General features: G+C 41.3%; 1 protein-coding gene across 6 annotated transcripts in view; it reads left to right on the top strand.

The window, feature by feature from the left end:
- Window positions 1-17,307, top strand: part of LOC106611552 (LIM domain-binding protein 2) — an 84,846-nt gene that overhangs the window by 15,366 nt on the left and 52,173 nt on the right. For all 6 annotated transcript variants that reach the window (XM_014211874.2, XM_014211871.2, XM_014211875.2 and 3 more), the window contains exon 2: window positions 7,577-7,679. In XM_014211874.2, coding sequence (XP_014067349.1) covers window positions 7,577-7,679 — 103 coding nt within the window. The remainder of the gene's footprint in view (window positions 1-7,576; window positions 7,680-17,307) is intronic.

Here is a 17,307-nt window from a genome sequence, read left to right as displayed (position 1 = left end):
TTTGTACCACAGTAAACAGCTTTAGAAAAATATATCAGCATTGCTAGCATTGCATACTGAATTTAATGTACTTAAATTGTGCATTATAATGCATAGTTTGAATAGTGTGTATCTCTTCACACCTACACTCATATACACTTTACATACAGTATGTACCCTACCTTGAAAACCTCTCTATGCGTCATGACTGTGTCTTTCAGACACTTAAGCCATTATGCTTCGTAACCCCAGGGCCTTCTACAGTATAATTCTCATTGTCAAAGATGCAGGGTCTGATCCATTCACTATTTGAATGGGATTGCAGAGGTTGTTAATTCACCAAGGTTAGGCCCCAGACACACCCACTCTCTAGGAAAACACTCTCATGCAATAGACCAGCGGAAAAAGGAGAAAATACCCCGTAACTAAAGCATGCTGGGAATAGTATTGCGTCAGATTGAAATGTTTTGACATTGTGCTTCACTTCATGGAGTGCTGTAAGTGTGCGTGTGTGTGTGTGTGTGTGTGCTAATTTCTGTGTTACTGTTAGTGAGTGTGTGTATGCGCTCATGATGTGTTTGTGACTTTGTGTGTACAGGACGGTGTGTGTGTGTGTGTGTGTGCGTGTGCATCATCTATTTATAAGTGTGTGTGAATAGGAGCCTCAGGTCTACTGTTATTTACAGACAATCCTCACTATGGTGTCCCACTAATCTATTAGCTATCCCATAAATCCATGCCCGCCTGGCCCGCTGTGATGTGACACACACACACACACACACACACACACACACACACACACACACACACACACACACACACACACACACACACACACACACACACACACACACACACACAGGCACACAGACACACACACACGCACACACACACACACAAACGCACCCGCCCACCACCACACACTACCACACACTACCGCACACACACTACCCCCCACCACACAGACACACACACACACCTTCTTGCCCTTTGTGCTGTTGTCTGTGCCCAATAATTTTTGTACCATGTTTTGTGCTGCTAACATGTTGTGTTGCTACCATGCCATGTTGTCATGTGTTACTGCCTTGCCATGTTGTTGTCTTAGGTCTCTCTTTATGTAGTGTTATGGTGTCTCTCTTGTCGTGATGTGTGTTTTGTCATATATTTATATATATTTTTTTTTATCCCAGCCCCTGTCCCCGCAGGAGGCCTTTTGCCTTTTGGTAGGCCGTCATTGTAAATAAGAATTTGTTCTTAACTGACTTGCCTAGTTAATTAAAGAAATTAAATAAACACACACACACACTATCACCCACTCCAATTGAGAAATCTGATAAATCCCTCTAGACGGGAACTATCTGTTGAAATCAATAGGGCTTCAGTGGCAGGTGTCAGGGAGGATAACCTGCTGTGTTAGTTCACCTGAGGTCCCTGCAGCTTGCCACTGATCTGTGGTGGTTGATACCAGCTAGCATAGCACCGCTGGCTTGTCAGCTAGTCAGGAAGTCAGGTACCGTAAATGAAAGCATGACACGAGTGTGTGGAGAGTTTCCCCTCCTGTCCAGCGATGCATGGAGGTGGAGAAGGAGGAAGCTGGTCTGGACAGCTGTTGCATGGGATAGATTTAGATGAGATGTTAAAGAGAAAGAGGGAAGTGTGGCAGAGTTGTCAAGTACTGATTGTTTTATGTAAATTTGGTTCGGGTGGCAGCTGGCCTAGCCTAGATAGCTGGTTCGTATCCCTTAGCTGACTAGGTGAAAAATCTGTCGATGTTCCCTTAAGCAAGGAACCCTAATTGCTCCTGTAAGTCGCTCTGGATAAGAGTGTCTGCTAAAATGTAAATATAAATGTTTTATTTGCATACAGGCAGCTGACCTGACTGGGTAGTGTATCTATCTAACATAAATCAGAACTACAGTATAGAGTAAAACACAGTGTATGTATTATACCAATACACACAAGGATTGCAATTGAATATATCTTCAGGAAAAATGATTCTATTGGTTCCAATTCAACATTTTGATAACAAAAAGGCCTATATGTTGCTTTGGAGGCCTTTGCGCCCCACCTGGAAATCAAACTAGGGGAAACACTGCCATGCACATACAGTACAGTACTTACAGCATCAGTCGAATGAATCAAAGATAGACCACTGTTCTGTATCTCCTTCTCAACTCTGCTCTTTTGTGAAACAGAGGCCCTGTTTGTATGGTTAAATGCCAGAGCAAAATGTCAATGGACCTCCTGAATGGAGCATATTGAGTCGAAACTGACTCACAAACATAGAAATCCTTTCTGTAAAGTAGCAGGAGCTTAAGTAAGAGGATGTTGAAGGGATGTTTCCACTAGTAATCCCACAAGTTTATATGGAATAGGACATCTGACATGTATTAAATCCCCTCACCTGTTATTTGACAAAAGGAAAAAGTTATGAAGACAGACTAAGTAATGCCTTTCATCCACACACTACAGGAAAACATAATTGTCTATGGGTTCTACTCCTACCTCATTTTACTACTAACAAAATATTTACCTTCTACAGTTGAAGTCGGAAGTTTACATACACTTACACGAAACCCAAACCGGCTGCGCGCGTGCGCCATCGTGCGCTTTCATGAATAAATGTATTTTGTCCCCCTACACCAATCACGATCACGACACGCAGGTTAAAATATCAAAACAAACTCTGAACCAATGACATTAATTTGGGGACAGGTCGAAAAACATTAAACATGTATGGCAATTTAGCTAGTTAGCTTGCACTTGCTAGCTAATTTGTCCAATTTAGCTAGCTTGCTGTTGCTAGCTAATTTGTCCTGGGATATAAACATTGAGTTGATATTTTACCTGAAATGCACAAGGTCCTCTACTCCGACAATTAATCCACACATAAAACGGTCAACCGAATGGTTTCTAGTCATCTCTCCTCCTTCCAGGCTTTTTCATCTTTGAACTTATATGGTGATTGGCATCTACACTTTCATAGTATTACCACGACAACCGGCAAAACGTTTCGTCTTTCATTCACCCACGTGGGTATAACCAATGAGGAGATTCCTAAATGTATTTTGCAACGCTCGCGTCGCGTAGTCAGGGTATTAGGTTGGAGTCATTAAAACTCGTTTTTCAACCACTCCACAAATGTATTGTTAACAAACTATAGTTTTGGCAAGTCAGTTAGGACATCTGCTTTGTGCATGACACAAGACAGATTATTTCACTTATAATTCACTGTATCACAATTCCAGTGGGTCAGAAGTTTACATACAATGGAAGACCCATTTACGACCAAGCTTCAACTTCCTAACTGATGTCTTGAGATGTGGCTTCAATATATCCCCATAATTTTCCTACCTCATGATGCCATCTAATTTGGGAAGTGCACCAGTCCCTCCTGCAGCAAAGCACCCCAACAACATGATCCTACCACCCCCGTGCTTCAGGGTTGGGATGGTGTTCTTCGGCTTTCCTTCAAATATACCGATGGTCATTATGGCCAAACAGTTCTATTTGTGTTTCATCAGACCTTCCGTTTTTTTAGTTTAGTTTATTAATTTGACGATTTTAAAAAACAAGCACACATAAATCTTAAAAGCCATACATGCACATGAATAAAATCATCAAGATGGCTAGACAAGATCGAACACAGTATGGCAGTCAAGAGGACCAGAGGACATTTCTTCAAAAAGTCTGATCTTTGTCCCCATGTGGAGTCGCAAACCGTTGTGTGGCTTTTGTATGGTGGTTTTGGAGCAGTGGCTTCTTCCTTGCTGAGCGGCCTTTCAGGTTATGTCGATATAGGATTCGTATTACTGTGAATTATTGTCACGGTTGTCGTATGGATTGGACCTAAACGGAGCGGGAATATGTATACTCATCTTCTTTTTATTTTGAAGGAGAAACAACTAAATACGTATACAAAAAAGAACAGAACGAAACAGTCCTGTCAGGTGCAACAAACACTAAACAAGGAACAACTACCCACAAATCCCATAGAAAAACACCCCTCTTAAATAGGACCTTCAATTAGAAGCAACGAGGAGCAGCTGCTTCGAATTGAAGGTCCACGCAATAAACATCATATAGAAATAGATATACTAGAACTAACATAGAAATAGACTAACAAAGAACATAGCCCAACAAACCCCGAAACACTCTAAACAAACACCCCTCTTAAATATGAACATAGCCCAACAAACCCGAAACACTCTAAACAAACACCCCCTGCCACGTCCTGACCAAACTACAATAACAAATAACCCCTTATACTGGTCAGGACGTGACAATTATAAGTGAAATAATCTGTCTGTAAACAATTGTTGGAAAAATACTTGTGTCATGCACAAAGTAGATGTCCTATCTGACTTGCCAAAACTATAGTTTGTTAACAATATGTTATTGAATGGAGAAGCTTGTAGTGGAGAGATAGAGATGGAAAGCTAGGGAGGGAGCGAGACAGAATGAGAGAGAGAGGAAATGAAGACAGAGAGAGGGAGAGAAGGTGAATGAAAGAGAGAGAGAGAGAGAGAGAGAGAGAGAGAGAGAGGAGGAAAGAGAGGAAGGGAAAGAGTGCCTTGTTGACCCTTGGCTTTACTGTCACTCCCTGGAGGCCCCTCACAGGACAGGATTATCTGCTGAGGTCATTCAGCCTGGTGAGTGTGACTAATCAGAATGTCTCTCACACACACACACATGCATGTACTCATGCACTTACACACACACACATAAAAATACAAGAAAATAAATGCACAACGATATAGACAGCCATGCAGATAAACACTTATCCATGCAATATCTCTCTGTCTCTGTCTCTCTCTCTCTCTCTCGCGCTCTCTCACGTACACACATTCCTCACACATGCACACACACTTCTCAACCAGCTCATCCAGTGCTGTCCCAGTGGAGGTCTCATCAGTCGCGTGTGTGACCATTGTTGTTGATTTTCCGCTAGGGAAACGCTGCTGCACTAAGACATCCATGTCCCAGAAAATGTTCGCTTCTCCCCCCATCCCACCACCATACCACCCTGCCCACTGAGCAAAAACTGGTTGAATCAACGTTGTTTCCACGTCATTTCAACAGAAAAAAGCAATGCGATGACATTGAATCAACCTAAATGTTTTTGTTGATTTCATGTTGAATTCAGGTTAGTTGACAACCAAACCAAATGTAAATCAAAACTAGATGTTGAACTGACGTCTGTGCCCAGTGGGTGTCCTCCTGTCCCCTGGCAGAGTCCATCCACTGCCAGTTGCCTGGTACTAGCCCAGTTACACACAACGCAGAGACTCCTGTTGAGTTAATAATCGCTGCTAACAGTCCAAGTTCATGACTCATTGAGTTTTTGATGTGTGCTGATAAAATGCAATGATGGTGCAGCAGTGGGGGTATCTGGGTCAAAATTAAGAAACACAGTTTGCTTGCTCTAAATTTGGGCAGCAGTGGTGCAAATATGTGACCGTGCGGAAATTGAACATTACATTTTAGTTACACTGTTTATAAACACTACATATTTATAAACTGCATTCTTGACATAGCTCACTCTAATAATGTGTAAATATCTGTATGAACATAACAAGATTCAACAACTGAGACATAAACTGAACAAGTTCCACAGACATGTGACGAACAGAAATGGAATAATGTGTCCCTGAACAAAGGGGGGGGGGGTCAAAATCAAAAGTAACAGTCAGTATCTGCTGTGGCCTTAAGTATTAAGTACTGCAGTGCATCTCCTCCTCATGGACTGCACCAGATTTGCCAGTTCTTGCTGTGAGATGTTACGACACTCTTCCACCAAGGCACCTGCAAGTTCCCGGACATTTCTGGGGAGAATGGCCTTAGCCCTCACGCTCCGATCCAACAGGTCCCAGACATGCTCAATGGGATTGAGATCCGGGCTCTTCGGTTGGCCATGGCAGAACACTGACAGTCCTGTCTGGTCCAGCGACGGTGAGTTTGTGCCCATAGGTGACGTTGTTGCCGGTGATGTCTGGTGAGGACCTGCCTTACAACAGGCCTACAAGCCCTCAGTCCAGCCTCTCTCAGCCTATTGCGGACAGTCTGAGCACTGATGGAGGGATTGTGCGTTCCTGGTGTAACTTGGGCAGTTGTTGCCATCCTGTACCTGTCCCGCAGGTGTGATGTTCGGATGTACCGATCCTGTGCAGGTGGTGTTACACATAGTCTGCCACTACGAAGATGATCAGCTGTCCGTCCTGTCTCCCTGTAGGGCTGTCTTAGGCGTCTCACACTACGGACATTGAAATTTATTGCCCTGGCCACATCCTTGCAGCATGCCTAAGGCACATTCACACAGATGAGCAGGGACCCTGGGCATCTTTCTTTTGGTGTTTTTCAGAGTCAGTAGAAAGGCCTCTTTAGTGTGCTAAGTTTTCATAACTGTGACCTTAATTGCCTACCATCTTTAAGCTGTTAGTGTCTTAACGACCGTTCCACAGGTGCATGTTCATGAATTGTTTATGGTTCATTGAACAAGCATGGGAAACAGTGTTTAAACCCTTTACAATGAAGATCTGTGAAGTTATTTGGACTTTTACGAATTATCTTTGAAAGACAGGGTCCTGAAAAAAGACCCTGAGTTAAGTTGGAAACCACACTTCTAGTATGGTTTTGTGTCAATATCCAATGACAATGTCGTGCCAGGATCAACTTAGGGTGTGTTGCTTACAACATTTTTAACACCTCCGATACAGCGTAAACATTCTCAATGAACTAGCAGTGCAGTTTACCTCAATCTGCAATTGATTCCAGCTCTTAAAGTACCTTATCATAGGCTTATCACTAGTCTCTAACCCAGGGATTTTGATGATATTTGACCAGCGGATGCTCTCTTCCCAGGTCATGAGCACATATTGATTCACCTCCTGAATGAACTGCAGGTGGTCTAGTCCCTTCCCTCCTCCACTCGCTTCCCACTTAGCCCTCCTTATACCACACACACACACACACACACACACACACACACACACACACACACACACACACACACACACACACACACACACACACACACACACACACACACCTAGCCCCAGACCTGCAGATATGAAGCACATTAAGTCCCTTGGGGTCAGCACTTTTTGACACTAGGCGATGTTGACATGGATAATTGTAAACATCTGGGAGGGTCTAGCGGTCCCTCGGGGGAGGGGACGAATGAAAGCCTCTCGGTCTGTCATAACATGTCGGGTGAAATCAACATCACTTGTCACACTGGGGTCGTCCCCGGTTAAGGTACATTATCTGGTAAATGACAGTGTCATGTTCCCCAGAGTGGCAGGTGAAAGGGTGCAACATTTAGTCTGTTAGTAGTTCCAAAGTGATTTCAATATCATGATGTTGTATACAGTGGCGGATGTCCTGGGTCGATGCGTGACATATGTTGGGTTGTCGGATGTGAAAATTGACATTTTTGTACTTATCATGGAGCAATGAGATTGTGGGAATGCGTAAATAGTCTGCAACCTGTTGTTTTGATCAAATATGTTCTGTGCAACAATGGAAATGATATGATCATATTAGAAGTATTTGAAGGATTGATCAACTTTCTTCTCACTCTCTCTCTCTCATTCAGGAGAATGACAGTCTGTGGTGGGATGCGTTTGCCACGGAGTTCTTTGAGGAGGACGCCACACTGACCCTCTCCTTCTGCCTGGAGGATGGACCAAAGAGATACAGTAAGACTACACTACCCACAATTCACCTGGTTTACCAAGCTGTCCTCTGTTTTAGTAGCTCACGGCCGACCTGAGGGGTATCCTACTAGATCTACTCAGAGTTTTCCAAAGCTAACCAGCTTCAGTTAGCTTCACATTCCAGCTCAGACTTCATTCATACTATGACAGTGGTTGTTAAAATTGCATTATCATCCCTTTTATTTGAGGAAGAAGACTGATTAAATATACATACATATACTGTATATATTTAAAAATGGTTGTGTTCAAACATGGTGAAATTGTAAAATAACTATCACATTATTTAGTAATGAAGGCACAGTAAAACTTCGGCACAAATGAAAATGGGGCACAGACCAGCCCGTGGATTGATGTTTCAACATTGTCTCAATGAAGAGTTCGGTGTTCGACTAGCCATGCGCTAGAGTCAGCGGCAGGCAGACGAGCAATATCCACCTTCGTAGTACGGATGAAGCCTGAGCTGGAATGTGAAGCTAACTGAAGCTGGTTAGCTTTAGAAAACCCTGAGTAGATCTAGCTGGCTTTGTAGAATGTCCCTCAGGTTAGTTCTGAAGGATTTGCTGCCATAGAAATGTACCAGGCTAAAAGGTGAGCCACATTCGTTTGACTGGTTATCCCGAGTTGAACTCAGAGTTGACCAAAGTTACCTCTCTAACTCCTCAAACCTGATTCATAAGATACCCCCCTGCTGTAATGCCTTTTTCTGGCGTGACCTTACACTTTAGACCTACCCTTAACTTCAATTTAAACTCCAAATTATCCAGCCACAAGAAATTAAATAAGGATTGATCGTACCTGTTCAATTGTTAGTCTGTGTAATAATCCAAATGAATGTTTTCCACAGAAGGAAAACGTAGGCCTTAGAAAGTACGCCTTCCAAACTTGCAGTAGAAGCTATAGTCCACAGAGGAAATGTACTGTATCTTGACAATCAATACAATATCCCTTAAACAAGTCATTCAGAATGTTCTCACTTGGAGTTGAGAAAACTAGGCTTTTAAACTATAAACAGTTTCCTAGTTACAAGTTACAAACATTTGTGATCACAGATTCGGGGAGGGGATGCTGATCCTAGATCTGTTCCTAGGGAAACCGTCTCTAGGGAGCGACCGGGGCAGAGCACACAGCCTATACACATCTCAATGAACCATGGAACGTTGTGGGTTACAAAGTGTAAATATGTTTCGTTTAATTCTGGACTAATCTTGTTTTTAGACAAACAATACAATACAAGACACCAACACAGGTGGACACGTTTCAATAAACAGAATTTAAAATACAATACAATACAAAACGAATCCGATTAATTCAACCATTTCTAAAAGGACTTAAAAAGGTTAACCTGTACCCGCTTCAGAAATGAGTTTGAGTAACCACATGCTTTTGACATCATCACTAGAGTATTGTCAACATTGGTACTCTATGTAGAAATACAGTTTATGACACACAAATTCACAGACATGTTACATGTTGCATTTACAGTAGATCATGCCATATATCACGTGGGTAGTTGCTAGTGGGTTTGCAGTATTGTCATTTATGCTCATCTACATAGCCTGCCTTTTGATAGCATCAGCTCATTGACTATCAGACAGGCATAGATATCGGTATGTATGTTTACTGTTGGTTTGAAATACGTTGCCGTGTACAAATACATGTGTGTAATTCAACCTAGAGATTGTGTGTGTGTATGTGCATGGGTGCATGCGCGTGTATATCTGTGTGCACAGCCTTTTTCTTTTCAAATAGAAAAATAGAACATCCCCTCAGTGTAGAGACGGTAACCTGGTTCCCTCGGGAACGGACAGCTAAACGCCATGACGATGATGACTCACCGCCAGTCAGAGTCATTCTAATTTCAGGTTTTCAGACTGACACACAGTGCCTTCAGAAAGTATTCATACCCCTTGAATTATTCCACATTTTGTTTTGTTACAGCCTGAATTCAAAATACATTACATTTATTTTTTTCTCAACTATCAACACCCAATACCTTGGGTGACAGTGAAAACGTTATTTTAGAAGTTGTTGCAAATTTATTGAAAATGAAGTTCAGAAATATCACATTTACATAAGTATTCACACCCCTGAGTCAATACTTTGTAAAAGCACCTTTGGCAGCTATTACAGCTGTGAGTCTTTCTGGGTAAGTCTCTAACAGCTTTCCACAACTGGATTGTGCAACATTTGTCCATTATTATTTTCAAAATCCTTCAAGCTCTGTCAGGACCTGAAAATGGTTGTCTAGAAATGATCAACAACCAATTTTTGTTGATCATTTCTAGACAACAATTTTCAGGTCTTGCCACAGATTTTAAAGTAGATTTAACTCAAAACTGTAACTGTCTTCTTGGCAAGCAACTCCAGTGTATATTTGGCCTTGTGTTTTAGGTTATTGTCTTGCTGAAAGGTAAATTCATCTCCCAGTGTTTGCTAGAAAGCAGACTGAAGCAGGTTTTCCTGTAGGATTTTGCTTGTGCTAGGCTCCATTCCGTTTATTTTTTATCCTGAAAAACTCCCCAGCCTTTAACGATTACAAGCATACACATAACATGATGCAGCCACCACTATGCTTGAAAATATGGAGAGCGTTACTCAGTGATGTATTGGATTTGCCCCAAACATAACACTTTGTATTCAGGACAAAAAGTAAATTGTTTTGCCACATTTTTTGCAGTATTACTTTAATGCCTTGTTACAAATAGGATGTATGTTTTTGAATATTTTAATTCTGTACAGACTTCCTTCTTTTCACTCTGTCAATTTGGTTAGTATTGTCTCGGAGTAACTACAATGTTGTTGATCCATCCTCAGTTTTCTCCTATCACAGCTATTGAACTCTGTAACTGTTTTAAAGTCACCATTGGCTTCATTCTGAAATCCCTGAGCAGCTTCCTTAATCTCTGGCAACCGAATTAGGAAGGATGCTTGTGTCTTTGTAGTGACTAGGTGTATTGATACACCATCCAAAGTGTAATTAATAACTTCACCATGCTCAAAGGGATGTCTGATTTTTTATTTTTACCCATCTACCAATAGGTGTCCTTCTTTGCGAGGCACTGGAAAACCTCCTTGGTCTTTGTGGTTGAATCTGCGCTTGAAATTCACTGCTCGACTGAGGGACCATACAGCTAATTGTCCCGTGGTCCCGTGTGGCTCAGTTGGTAGAGCATGACGTTTGCAACGCCAGGGTTGTGGGTTCGATTCCCATGGGGGACCAGTACGGGGGGGGGGGAAAGAAAATAAATAAATACATTTAAGTTGCTCTGGATAAGAGTGTCTGCTAAATGACGTAAATGTATGTGTGGGGTACAGGTATACTGTAAGGTATTCCTTTAAAAACTAGTCCATGCAACTTATTATGTGACTTGTTAAGCACATTTTTACTCCTGAACTTATTTAGGCTTGCCATAACAAAGATCTTGAATACTTATTGACTCTAGACATTTCATGTTTTGATTTGAAATTAATTTGTTAGAATTCTGAAAAATATTATTTCACTTATCGGGTATTATCTGTAGGCCAGTGACAAAACAATCTAAATGTAATCAATTTTAAAGTCAGGCTGTAACACAACAAAATGTGGAAAAAGGCCTTACTTTCTGAAGGCACTGTACACACACACACACACACACACACACACATTAACAACTACTTGCCGTTTTCAAGGAATTGTTGACCCAAAAGGGCCCCGCTTTAAGTTAGGTGCAGCTTATAAAGGCTTCATAAAGCCTTCAATAAGCCTTCAGAAACACTACATAAATGTGTCGCAAATCATAATGTCATGCTTTTTAAAGGGTTCATAAATGTGGCATAACTGTGTGATATATCCACCGATGTAAAATGTGACATAACCCACTAGGTCAAATATGACAAAAAAGGGTAGCATAATCACCTCTTAATAAAGGCTTTATAAATTATGTTAAATTGAGGCTTCACAAAGCATTTATAACCTTGTCATGCATCTTGGTAGAGCATTGCAATCCCAGGAAAGTAGGCACGATTCCCTGGACCAACCTTACTTAAAAATGTATGCATGCATGACTCTAAGATGCATTGGATAAAAGTGTCTGCTAAATTGTATACACTGAGTGCACAAAACATTAGGAACACCTTCCTAATATTGAGTTGCACCCCCTTTTGCCCTCAGAACAGTCTCAATTTGTCGGGGCATGGCCTCTACAAGGTGTCGAAAGAGTTCCACAGGGATGCTGGCCCATGTTAACTCCAATTGTTCCCACAGTTGTGTCAAGTTGGCTGGATGTCCTTTGGGTGGTGGACCATTCTTGATACACACATGAAACTGTTGAGCGTGAAAAACCCAGCAGCATTGCAGTTCTTGACACACTCAAACTGGTGCACCTGGCACATACTACCATACCCCGTTCAAAGGCACTTCAATCTTTTGTCTTGCCCATTCACCCTCTGAATGGCACACGTACAAAATCCATGTCTCAATTGTCTCAAGGCTTAAAAATCCTCCTTTAACCTGTCAACCTCCTCTTCAACTACACTGATTCAAATGGACTAAATAAGGGATCATAGCTTTCACCTGGATTCACCTGGTCAGTCTGTTATGGAAAGAGTGTTCCTAATGTTTCAACACTCTGTGTATGTTATATTATATGACTCTAAAACATTTCTAGGATGGCCCAACCTCTTTCCCTCTTGGGTGCATAGTCAATATTGGACATGACCTCAACTTCCCCCCAAATGCTGTGCTGCAGGATGACACAGTCGAAAGTGCAGTCATGCAGAGCAAAATGCGTTGGTAGCAGTGGCGACCGGTCATTCATGGCAGGTAAAGGGGAAAACAAGATTTTGCATGTTATTTTGGCAATAATGCGTATCACATATCAGTTTGTAAACAATGTAAAAAAAAAAAATCTCAATTAAAATAATAATTTAGTGAATGAAGCCTCCATACAAACATGGTCTCTTTTTTGTTTTCTTGAGTAAGGCATCTCCAAAATGAAGGTGTTCAGCCTAGCTCAGTGCTTTCTGTGGTGGTGGGGCAAGCCAGCGGAAAATACGGAGCATAGGGGTTGGTAATGTTCTCTCGTTGCGCCGTGATCGGCTAAGTGTTCTGTCACTCATGGGGACACTACGTCACTGCCAAATCTAAGGGTATGGCTAGAAAATTCAAGCCCCTTGGGTGGTGCCATAGAGTTACATTAGAAGTGCCCATCCTAGGAGACTCAAGGTCATTGGCCACAGATAAAATTAGGTCAAATCACATTATATGTACAGTAGCTATGAATGGACTGATCATGTCAACTTTCATACTTTCAAAATATTAGCTAGCAGTCATCATCATGAATCAAGTCGACAATCTACTCGTAAATCCTTTTAAATCCTTGTCATATAAAGAGAAATAATAAAGAGAAATTATAAATAAAATGCATCAGTGCTCATCGGCCATTGGACATAAACATTACACAACAAGTTGGAAATTGCAAATTCAACACTGAGTGGTTTGGAAGGAATCAGTGGCTAACTGCAAAGCATTGCAAAGCAATCACTAGCCTGCTATTCAGTGGAGTGGGTGTGTGGTCCCAATTTTGGGTTTAAGGGTCTCTTTTCCAAGCTTAAAGTGATAAACATTCAACATTGGCCATGCTGTCAATCCAGCATGATTTCTGCCGTACTCAAAAAAAACTGTTAACTCGGAGCTGAGAAATCTGACTTCAGTGAGTTCAAGACAACTGGGAAGTCTGGAAAAAACGAGCTCCGACTGGCAAAATACCTTTTGAACGGTCATCCAACTTGGAATTGTAAGTCGGGAACTCGGACCTCTTTCTAGAACTACGACATGAAGATCACTGACGTCATCATGATTCAACCTTGTTTTTTCCCAGTAAGATTTACATGCTAAAATCGCCGCTGCAAGGGTGTCTGACTTTCAAGTAAGTACAGCGTTATGCGATATAGATTCTTTATGGATGTGTTATGAATGACTGAAGGTGTCTCACAAACTAAGTATTAAATGACACTACATAAAGTGTCAATAAATAGGTTATTAACGTTCTGCTGATTTATAAAGGACAGCCACAAAGTCATAATTAAGTCTAAACCCTGCCTATCTCCAAAATGTCTCTTCTTAAAATTAGATTTTAAACCTAACCCTAACTAATGAAGGGCAGGTTTGACGCGTTGGTCCACTAGACCTTCTGCACATTTGGGCGGAAGTGTTTGGGAATGAGATTCGGTGTAATGTGACCAACATGACTTCACTTTAGAGCGTGTGCCGTCTTTCAGCACAACGTGTCACCCTTTATAAAGCACATGTTTATATCACATATAACATAAGTGGGTTATGTCACTTTTTTATTTACACTTTATTTAACTAGGCAAGTCTGATCAAGTCATTTGACATTGGTGATTATGTCACACAGTTATGCCACATTTATGAACCCTTTATAATGCATGACATACGGTTATCAATGCTTTGTAACACATTTATGTAGTGCTTATGAAGGCATTATGAAGGCTTTAGGAAGCCTTTATAAGCTTCACTTCAATTAAAGTGGGACCAATAAAGGTTATACCTATTTGGTTTTAATATCATCACCTTTTGAAGAGCATAGCCAGAACTAAATATTTCAGATTACTCCACATTTAGCTCTATCATCTGAGTTATACAGCAGGTAACTGCATGCTTTTCAAGATCAGTAGACATCAACTGATCATGTAATTTCAGATACGTGAGGGTAGTCTATTCCAGATCCGTGTGTCATTTAGCTTGCTTCATCAGATATTAGGCTTTTGGAAAGAGCTTGACATTGGCAAGTCCTCTTCCTGATAAAATGGTCAGTCGGACTATTGTCCTCACCTCTATAGATGGCAAGCAAATCAAACAATATTTGAATACAGCCATCTAGTTTATCCCCTGAAAGTTGGCTTGTTAACTAGCCATATTGACGAGACCTATTAGCTAGCTAGCCAATTTGACGTGGTCCATCAATCAACGTAACCTATCATGTCTGTCAGCAGCAAGCGTGATTAAACACTCTGAAAAACAATGTTGAAAAGAGGATAATGTTAGCCAACTTCGCTAGGTAGGCCTACGTTGGTTGGAGAAAAAAGTACATTAGGTCTAGCCAACTGTACAAAGTTTCTACTGGTAGCTTGCAAAGTAAACATTATCAGCTAACAGTACATCGGCAAATGTACCCTTCTGCTGCTTGACAGGCAGAGCCCACAAAGGATGGGAAGTTGACCTAAACCACTCATACTTGTCAATTATAGTTCACTTTTATTTTAAATCACTCAAATATCCAATTAATGGTGGCCAATATTGAGCGAGAGAGAGGCTACCCTCACGTATCTGAAATGACATGATCAATTGATGTTTACTGATCATGAAATAACTCTGAGGATAGAGCTAAATGTGCACATGGAATAATCAGAACTGTGTAGTTGTGACTATGCTCTGCAAGAGGTGATGATATTGCAACCAAAATAGTTCAAATTTATTTAACAATCCCTTGAAAACGGCAAGCAGTTGTCAATGGGTTTAGAGGAGCTGGGGGTCTCCTTGCCCCCCAGCAGACAAATTGAACGCTCTGCAACTTATTGTGACGTTTTATTGATAACAACCTATTGTGAAAGTGTACACTAAACCAGTGCATGTAGATAGATGATGTGTCTTATGGTAAAATAATGTATTGGCGTTGTGACTGGTTAACTGCATTACACTGAAATACTTAGTGTGTTTCATGCCACACTGACTGAACCATCATTCATGCAAGACTGCTTAACGCATTAGTACGCCTTACTAATGCATATCAGTTGCTTTATAAATATGTTGGTAAGGTGTAATTGATATGTAGTTCAACAAGTAGCTCCCATGGTTGATGGCTGTCTATTATTCCCATGTTGGACTACAATGCCCATCATCACCTGAACTGGACTGTATAAACGGCACGCACTTTCAACTCTATCCAATCTCAGCCTCAAGCATTCTCTGAAAACACAGAAATTGTTGAGTTTGATCTCCTGGTAATAACAGTAATCAGTAGTTACTGTATGATGAGTGAGTGAGCGGTCTTCAGCTTGAGGCCTATTTTCCCATGAAAGCTATCAGAAAATAAAGAAACCACGTTTTGTCATTTCTGTTCGGTGTGAGACGAGCACATTATGTTGAATTTGATTTCGGCACAAAAATGGGTTTGAATTGGATTTATTGCAAATGAAGGACAGGCCTGAGACAAATTGTTTGTATAGCGTTCCTAGGCAAGTTAGATTGGCCTGTTGTTGAATGCAGTATTGAACCTATAGCCTATACTGCTTAAAATACGGGTGCTTCTATATAGCATTGGTGGTTCTATACAGCGTTTCTTCTAGCAGTATGTATTTTTTCATTATGCCGTAGGTTTTTAAGGGAAGAAAATGTTTTTGAGATGGACATGTCTCTCTCTACCTTCTATCTCGCCCTATGACTTGCTCTCTCTCTCTCCCAGCTCGCTCTACTTTCTCTCTTGCTCTCTCTCAGTTTTTCTCTCGCCCTCTGCCTCTTTCTCGTCTCGTCTCCTCTCCCTGCCCATCCCCCCACCATTTGTTTTTTTCCTCTCTCTCGTTCTCATTCCAGCTTCCACCCTCAAAGAATAGACTTTTTCATACCTGGCTACTGATCTAGTTTATTAAGCTTCCTTTAGTGTTTTTTGCATAGATTGTCAGAATTATGACATTGGACACTGATTACAAGTGAATTGCTAGTTATAACATGTTCCTAATAAGCATTATGTATAAGGATCATAAAAGGATTGTATAATCATGTAAGGATAATGTACATATACAGCATGAAGATTGCTTGGATCAATGGTATTATAGATATTCGTTTGTGCAAATGTTACAGAATGCAGCTTTACCACAGTATCCTTTTCATAGTTTAGTAGATGCCTTGGTTGGTTTTCTTTGTTGCCATACAGAGTATATTTTCAGTAAACTTCCTGAATTGGTGCTCCCTTCCCATGACCTACAAATCACCCACAATTATCTTAGACTCTTGCAATATATAGGACGTGATGAAAGTTCAACAACATGATGCAATCTCACGGCAATCACAAAAAAAAAGTGTTTTTTACATCGGATCGCGGTAAAATCTCACTGTAAGCAGCTCGGAAAGAGATTTCTTTTTTTAGGCGTAAGAAAAAAAACACGTTATCACCTGACTTTGCAGTGGCTCGTTACCACGCATTCCATCATATTGTACAATCCAAATTAGAATAGGCTACAGATAACTGTTATAATGCATGGTGGTGGCATCGTAACATGTCATTATCCTGTCATAACAGGACGTACCCGTGCGGTAACAGGCACTGTGTGCCATCAGAGGGAAGAATCCTCTGATGCCACAGCGAAGGAAGAGGAGAGATTACGTTATTACACGGGTGTGAGGTGGCGATGAGGGGTTGGGGGGTTGATTTTGATATGGGGGGGCGATAAACATGATTTGGTGGGAGCTGTGTGAAGGGGTGTAAGGGTGTTGATGCTGATGTCGGGGGGGTATCTGAGTGAGAGATGGACAGGGGGATCGGTAGGGGGAGAAGGGATGTGGAGCAGAGTGATTGACAGGTGGGCTGATGTGGCCTTGGCTCAGCTGCAGAGC

The sequence above is a fragment of the Salmo salar genome, chromosome ssa09 (genome assembly GCF_905237065.1).
Source record: "Salmo salar chromosome ssa09, Ssal_v3.1, whole genome shotgun sequence".
In the NCBI taxonomy this organism is placed as follows: domain Eukaryota; kingdom Metazoa; phylum Chordata; class Actinopteri; order Salmoniformes; family Salmonidae; genus Salmo; species Salmo salar.
Note: the sequence above shows the minus strand (reverse complement) of the source record. Positions and strands in the feature narration are given on the sequence as shown.